Source organism: Nannobrachium achirus (assembly GCF_963921795.1).
Source record: "Nannobrachium achirus genome assembly, chromosome: 2".
In the NCBI taxonomy this organism is placed as follows: domain Eukaryota; kingdom Metazoa; phylum Chordata; class Actinopteri; order Myctophiformes; family Myctophidae; genus Nannobrachium; species Nannobrachium achirus.
The window spans coordinates 27,683,578-27,691,698 of NC_137811.1; the positions used below are offsets into that span (position 1 = coordinate 27,683,578).

Below are 8,121 nucleotides of genomic sequence, written 5' to 3' on the forward strand. Positions count from 1 at the left end.
TTAAGAAGTTAAAGCTCTATACTGTCATCGCAGGCATTGCTACAGTATAGAATGTTCAGCGTTTTCCGGACTCCAGCTCAACAGAAAATACGCTTTCACGTGGGATGCCAATTTCATCCAATCAGAAGAGATAACCCTTTCATCAGCTTAAAATGTATAGTATTCAAATTCAAATTTCGTTCCATCACTTCCATATTCATGGTATCCATGAGTTTTCTCTCCTGTTTGGATTAAATTGATATATCCCAACCTGAAATTGTATTTTCTGTTCGCTAAAGAAGTTGAGAGAGGGAGAGACCACTGTTACTGAACAAACAAAATAGCAATGCAATGTAATATGCTTTAACCTTTTAACACAAATGTTTTAGTTTTAACCAAAAATGATTGCTTACGGCACCTTTAAACTAACACAGAGAATGTGCCACTCCAGATGCCTCCAGGGTCCTGCAGGTCTCATTTGATGGCCTGCCAGATGATAATGACCAGGATGGTGAGGACCAGAGACAACACCATGGCCAGGATGCACATCCTTTTACGAGACTTCCTCTGCAAGAAGATACAAACGGAAATCATTATTTATGGGTGCATCAGATTGTAGTCCTAAATCTCTGAAGTATGTTTGCAATGGGTTCCCCCCGCCAGATATCTTCGTCTATAAATTGATCCAAAATTCAATGCAAACATTCCATTGAGGATCCATGGCGAGGGTAACTTCTGGGCTGGCCTACAAACAGACATAATGCCTGTATTGATTAACAGCATGCTGCAAGACTGGTCTGCAAACCATATCCCTATAGCGTCCCTGTTCTGGGGGGTGAACATTTGGTGAAAATACAACACGTTACAACATCATTGTGAGCTTGTAGCTTATCAGCTATTTTCAGCAAATACGTAGTAGCCTGGTAAACTATCACATGAATTCACGTTATGATGCGTCTTCAGCAGAGCGGTCTGGCCCCAAGTGCAGGTATGTACCTTGTAGTACAAAAGCAGGTATGTACCGTGTAGTACTGTATGAAAGCAGGTATGTACCTTGTAGTATGCTGCCCTTTGAAGCTGGGCAGAGCCTCTGTCTACATGGATCTCAGCACTCTCCACGTTGGCCTCGATGCTGTCTGTGGGACAGATGACAGTCATGGGTACGTACGTAGGATTGAATTGGACGAGCAGGTAAGAGGAAGCACCACTTACCGATAGTAAATAAATGGTCAAATGTTACATAAGAAAGAGTCAAACATTCGCCTCGCACTGCGAGTCGTTGTGAGTCAAACTGAATGTAGTGATTGTTAGGGTGGAGGGGTCCCCAGTTCAAATATGATTATTTTGGGGGGTTGTGGCCTGAGAAGTACATGTGTGGAAGAGGAAGGGGAAGCACTACTAACCGATCATCTCTCCTTGGTCATGGATCATCACCGCCAAGTCTTTAAAGATTTGGTTCACATCCATAATGTCCGACTGAAAGGAATTGACAAAAAGAGAGTGTAACGATTGATCAACAGTGATGGCATGAGTGGCATTCCTTCCTCTAATACAATGAAGGTGGGGTCCAGGGACCCTCTGAGTTCCTTGAGGGGTAGAAGTCTGAAAATCCTCTAATATGCTGTTATTACACTGGTGTTGATGAGTACCTCCAGCAGGGTCTAAACGATATTGACTATTAGAAATAACTGGTATAATTTAGTTCTGAATAACCACAGGTTGACATAGATATTATTCTACCTGCAAATACAGTTCTACACTTTGTTTACAAACATTCTATTGATGTTGATCTGGAGGTGGCAGTATTGAGTGAAGAGCAGATTGGTCTGGTGGATATATTTTGTTTATGGCTTTCATACAAAAGGTGTTGTTCTGAGAGACTTTTCCCATGCAGAGAAAAGGCTTCAACAAGCTACTGTACAAGCATACTTGTTTCGTTGAGCATTGGAAGTAAAGTACATTCTTTATTTTTGCTAAAGTGTACTGTAGACCATGTGGGGAAATGGTAAATCTGGGCAATGAGGAAATACGTAGTGCCTCCCTCCCTGGCATAGCATTAGAGATGACTCATTAACGCTATGGACCAGAGTCTCATACAGTAATATGGATCTATTTCCCAGTCCTACCTCCAGCTGTCTGATGTTGGTCTCCCGTTCTTTGATAATCTCCAGATCCTCGTCTGTGATGCTGACCTCAGCTTCATCCAGAATCTGGCCTTGACCCCAGTCATCATCTTCTCTGCAAAATAAAAGATTTTGCTTTAAATAAAATCACATATTACCACTTTAACTCCCTAGCATCCCCAACGTCGAAAATAGACGATCACACAACATGCTCAGAATCAGAATCAACTTTTTGACGTTTTTGTTATTTCCATAGGGTAAGAAGAAGACGTGGGGGCAAGGGAGAAGAGAGAGCAATCAATAAGTAACAAACAAATTATCTACATATTTACATTTACACCTGAGGTAAGACATAAAGGTGCGTGAGCATATCTATACTGTTGAGATCTAAACTCCATACACGTTGCAACGGAACACTTATTTCCTGCATAAGAGATTTGATAGAGACTCCACAATCAACCAAGTATATGGTATATCTTTCAACAATGACCCGCTCGCTGTCATTTATCCCTTGCATATGCATGTCAAGAACCCATAGTAGCATCCATTCACCCAGAGGCCATCGCTATTGGGCCAATTAGTCAGTCACCGCACACTTACTTTTCAAATGTCACCAGCTGCTCATCCACATTGCCACCGTCTCCCTGCAGAGTGGAACAGAGAAGATTCATCAGACCAGTACAAAGAAATAGGGGATTTCTATCCTCCATTATTAGTTATTATTTATAGTGCTTGCGATAACTAAAGATGAAATGTCCAATTGATTACTTAATATACACATATTAATGTATATTAATATACACATACACAATATACAGTGTTATTTGTACATATCCTCCAATACAGTATCATAAATGGACTATGATGAAGACCGATAAGACTGCAAAGGGTAATTTGACAAATTAAAAATCTAATTGGAAATATTTCACTTTTTGCACTTGAAAAGTAACAGTTTTGGCCATTATGAAGTTTCCATCGATTGCACTAGCAATCGATAGAAATATTTCTAAGAGGATAATGGATGGTTGCAGGCAGCAGCACTGGTCAAATGAAAGAGCATGTTCTCGTCACCGTGAGGCGGGACCCGGCACGGGCCCTGGCCACAGACTCCTTCTCCTTCTCGGCCGCTCGTCGCTGCACCACCTGGAAGTTGTTGAGGGCTGCGGAGAAGTCGTTCATCAGACGCTCCTTCTGTATCTTCTGTTGTCTCTGCAGGCGAGAATGACAGCTTATTATGGCTCTGTAGATGAATTATGTAATAATAGTATGGAACAGAGTACAGTCCACTACAAAGTAGTTCTCAACCTTTTCAGGCCAAGACCCGCCCCCCAAAAATCATATTTGAACTGGATGCCCCACCCTGACAAGGACTTGGCATTAAGTTGAAGCCTTACATTTTGTTTTGGCTCCACAGATAAATATTGTCAAAATAGCCGATCTACAAGCTTAAGTTGTGAGGCGAGGCTTGTAGATTGTCTATTTTCAACGTTTTTGCCTTTCTTATTTCACAATTTGGCCAATGTTTGACCAGTTTTAATTATATATTTTGTTAAATACTTGTGATAAAGTAATAGTCTTTTGTCTTTTCTTTCTTTCTTAAAAGTCCTTAAATTCACTGTCATCTGGGGACCCCCCAAAATCACATGGTAATATATTGAATGAACCCACATATTATGATTGACAGAGAACTGAGAGTAAACAGACTCACCTGCTCTGAGGGAGAGTGTGGTAAAGGTAGGGATCCTAGCTCTTTCAAGTGGTTGTTGGTCTCTTTAGCCAGTTGGTTGGTGTAGTGCTGTACCTGTTGGCTGTAGGAAAATAAAGACTTTATGCTTAGTTGTGTACCGGTGTCTCGCACCGATTGCCAATCTTCTGTGTGAAAAACTAACAACTTAGCCACATTAACACAATCACAAAGTCAGCCTACTCTCACCTCATAAATATAGCGCGGGTTAAAGGACCTATGTCTCAGCAGGATCTAGGAAAAACGTGTCCATGCATTCATCTTCTGTATTACAGGTCTCCCTAAACAATCCATCATACGGCTGCAGTTGATTCAGAACGCTGCTGCTTGACTACATACTAATACCAAGAAAGTGGAGCATATCACTCTTAAATCCTTACACTGGCTCCCTTTGTGTCAAAGTATTGATTTCAAAATACTACTGTTGGTCTATAAAGCTTTAAAGGGTTTAGGGACAAAATACATTTCTGATCTTCTGATTTCTGATTTCTTATCATGAATCCAGACCTCTAAGGTCATCTGGTCTGCTTTCTGTCCCTAAAACAAGAAAATAGATGTGAGGAAGCAGCATTTAGTTTTAATACCACATTATCTGGAACAAATAAAACAGAACTAAAGACCTTTCTGTTTCCGTCCCCCCCCTCCCCCCACCTTATTTTCTTTTTTTACTTTTCTCTCCTGCACTGTAACTGTCTCTACCTTTGTTTTATGCATCCTAATGTAATTTTTATAATTGTGTTCCATTTGCTTAATGTTCTATGTAAAGCTCATTGAATTGCTATACAAATAAAACTGCCTTGCCTTGTCCTTGCCACTAGCCTAAAGGGGAATTCCCCCCTTGGCCGGGGAGATAATAGGCTTTTTGGTCATCAGGAAGAGGCGCTGAGCCACTACTTCTACAACTGGACCAGTTGTTTGTTGTCACACAATAATGACATCATGTAGGCTAACAGTGACAATAACGTTGGATGGTGTCATCTTTGAATTCCATAGATGCAGTGATGTCAGTTCAGGAGAACTAATGCCCACGTCCGTACTTACAGTTTCTCCTGGAGCTCCGGGGTTTCCTGTCTTGTCCCCATTTGGTGCAGCATGGTTTTGATCTGGCCAGCTGCAGAGAAAAGCACAGAGACATTCAATCACAGGGAAACTGCATGGGCATCCCAAAGCTTCAAAACTATTTGTGTAATTGTCGTTAAATAGTGATAACCAATGTCAGGCAACCTGGTAAGAGCAGTGTGGTGTGGATACCAATAGTTTGGACAGGTGTATTTTGTTTGTAGCTAAAAGGGGATTTATTTCCTGTAACTTTATTTGTATTAATATAAATTATATAAAAGATTGGGATGTTACAAGCAAACTGGAAAGTAGGTGTATTTGTCTACATAGCTGCTCCAGACTCAATAGGGAATTTAAGCAAGGACGGCTACAGCAGTCCACGAATAGAGACGCGTCACCATGGGAACCAAAGAGTTCAGTAAAAGGGGTGGGAACCTGTCACCGACGGCTGTTTGCTTAATGATCTTGACAGCTACAGCGATTACGTCATAGCAGCTGTACTTCCGCCTAGCGGAGCCGCCCTGAAAACCGTCCTGGCTTAAATTCCCTAATCCCATCATTTAGGGTATCCCCTGGTCGCTGTCCGAGGTGCTGAAAATGTATGCAGAGAACTCTTGCTTACTTGTTCATGTGTTTTGTTTAAAGGAGGATTTCACCACTTTTCAACCTGTCTACAGTAATAGGTCCTCACTAATGTTCATGATAAAATAGCACAATTTCTTTCTACTCAGTCTGGGTCTCATAGGAGAGCTGCGGGTGGGTCAAATCCATCCAACACCAACAGTGACATCATCGTTTCACAGATTATTATTTTTTAAACAATATTTAGATTTTTATTATCGCAAGAACAATGGCTTCCACTTTAACATTGCAACTTTTCAGGAATAGAAAGCCTGCAGTTTCTATTAGCTTGGATTCCCCATTGATGATGACACTGGTGGATGGGACATGAACACTTACTGTTCTGGGTAATCTTCTGGATGTTGCTGCTGCATGTCTGGATGAGGTTGCTGAAGTCTCGTGGTAACGAGCGGTAGCCTTCCACTCTGCCATACGACATCCTGGCTGTAGATGTTCAGACTCTCGCCTATAGGACAAACTAACAAACACAAGCACAACGTCACAATAAAAACATTGCGAATTTAGCTAGCTTAGTAAACTAGAGACTGCCTTGTCTGGTTTACGAGGCTAGGTTAAAGCTGCACTATGTAACTTTTCTTAATGAATAAAATTAAATGTTGTCCAATTAGGGGTGGTGTTATACAATTGGGGGTGGTTGTTGTCTTCCTGCTCTGTCAACGATCGTTTCTCACCTAGATACAGGCTCTGACATGAATTATGACCTGATGGTCAAGATTCATTTTATCCCCTGAGCAAGGAGGCAGGCTCTATTAGCTCAATGGTAAAACATTTCAGCACTTGTGCAGGAAACCGGGCTCAAATCCGGGGTAGAAGAAGAAAGTTATAGTACAACTTTTACTGCACTGGTTCTCAAAGTGGGGACTGGATTGGACCCCCCATGGGGTTCTTGAGGGGGTTCCAGGGAATCTCCAGCTGAGTCAGTTTAACCACTTTAACCCTAAAGCTTACAACACATTGCCACATATTGTAAGCTTGTAGATAAGCTTTTTTCAAAACCCTTTTGAAAGATTTCGATTTTTGATCAAATGTTGTAGCCCTGGGGTCCCAAAAAAATAAATAAATAAATAAAAAACATTTGAGAATGGGTAATGGATAACAGACAAAATGACACATTCACCACGAAATATGAATAGAGGGTATGCGCGTGACATCATCATCATACCAGGAAGTTATGCAGGAATGCCTACTGAGTGGCAAAAAAACGACTTTCTGGCCTTGACAGCCATACATCCAAACAGAAAAGCCCTATCTGATTGCATTAAACAATGTTAAATGACGTTAAACTCATTTTGGCACTCACTTTGCCACTCGATTTGCCACTCGATATGCCATTCACTTTATGCATGCGCATACCCTCTATAAGCTCTCATTCACACATTTTCTCAATCAATAATGTATCGTTTTGTTCTGACCATGTTAAATGACAGCTATAGGATTTGTCTCGCTTTCTCATCAAAAACTCAAACACATGTAAAGCCAATCCACATCATGTCATGTGGCCATGCATTCATGATTTTAAACGCCATGCACCCATAAGGCTGACTAATTGTTATGTAGGCATAAACTAGCCTATATAGGCCTATTAGGCAAACTTTAGTCTAATATCCAGAAAAGAAGTAGGACTACTATCAAGACCTATGCTGGCATTATATGATAACGGCCCTAACGGGCCTTTCTGCCCTTCTCAGCAGATAAACAAACGGCACAGACGGCGTGAGCCCGTCAGATAGGCTACAGGCGATGCGTATCACACTCCTCATATAACCTAGATTCATATGGAAAGGGTAAAAGCTGTCACCAGACAGACATTGCATGGCTGGAGCAAAAATGTCTCAACGAACAAACACGCACTCTACACTCTCACTTGAAACATTGAAGAGGAGACGAGGTGCGACGGAGTAGATCGATTTAATGTCTCTTATATGGGCTGCCTACTTCAAGAGACTGTGGACCGGGGAAGAAGCGCTCCATCGTTCATCACAGGCTATGCAAAACAGACACGCGAGTTCTCTCAAACGCTCTTCCATCAAGCCGGCTCAGATACAGGAAAAGGAATTCCTCTGCCCTACGAGGGCTCGACTTCAGCAAAGATAAACAAAACTACGTCGCTACTCACCTAAACAAAGGTAGTTTTGTGTTGTTGAAAGTCTATTCTCCCGGATGGGAAGCCTCTCAGTAACCCAACTTCTCTGTAAAATAGGCCTACATGTTTTGAGCAGAAAATAAAATATGTCCGCCAGACGGAAATGATTTTGTTTACTCCATAGTGCCCCCTACAGATCTCAGCAATATATATTACCATTGACCATAATCTGTAGGGGGCACTGTGGGGTAGACACAATACTTTTCGTCTGGCAGACATACATTTTTCCCCCCAAAGAAAGTGTATTTTATAGAGAATCTGGGGTGCTGAAAGGCTTTCCATTCGGGAGAATAGACTTTCATCAACACAACAATGCATTTGTTTAGGTGAGTAGCGAAGTGGTTTTGTTTATTTTTACTGAAGTCGAGCTCTCGTAGGGCAGTGGAATCATTGTCCTGTATCTGAGCCGGCTTCCTGGCAGAGTAGAGAGA

At 41.6% G+C, this 8,121-nt stretch overlaps 1 protein-coding gene across 1 annotated transcript; it reads right to left on the bottom strand.

Moving 5' to 3' along the window:
- Positions 1–438: 438 nt before the first annotated feature.
- On the bottom strand, positions 439–7,467 carry stx12l (syntaxin 12, like). Its single transcript, XM_080749205.1, has 10 exons — positions 7,412–7,467; positions 5,866–6,004; positions 4,888–4,957; positions 3,811–3,910; positions 3,174–3,311; positions 2,703–2,746; positions 2,106–2,217; positions 1,379–1,455; positions 1,033–1,111; positions 439–546 (listed from the first exon to the last, which is right to left on the bottom strand). The coding sequence occupies exons 2-10, from the start codon at positions 5,963–5,965 to the stop codon at positions 454–456; spliced, it is 813 nt and encodes a 270-aa protein (XP_080605331.1). The 5' UTR covers positions 5,966–6,004; positions 7,412–7,467; the 3' UTR covers positions 439–453.
- Positions 7,468–8,121: the final 654 nt, after the last annotated feature.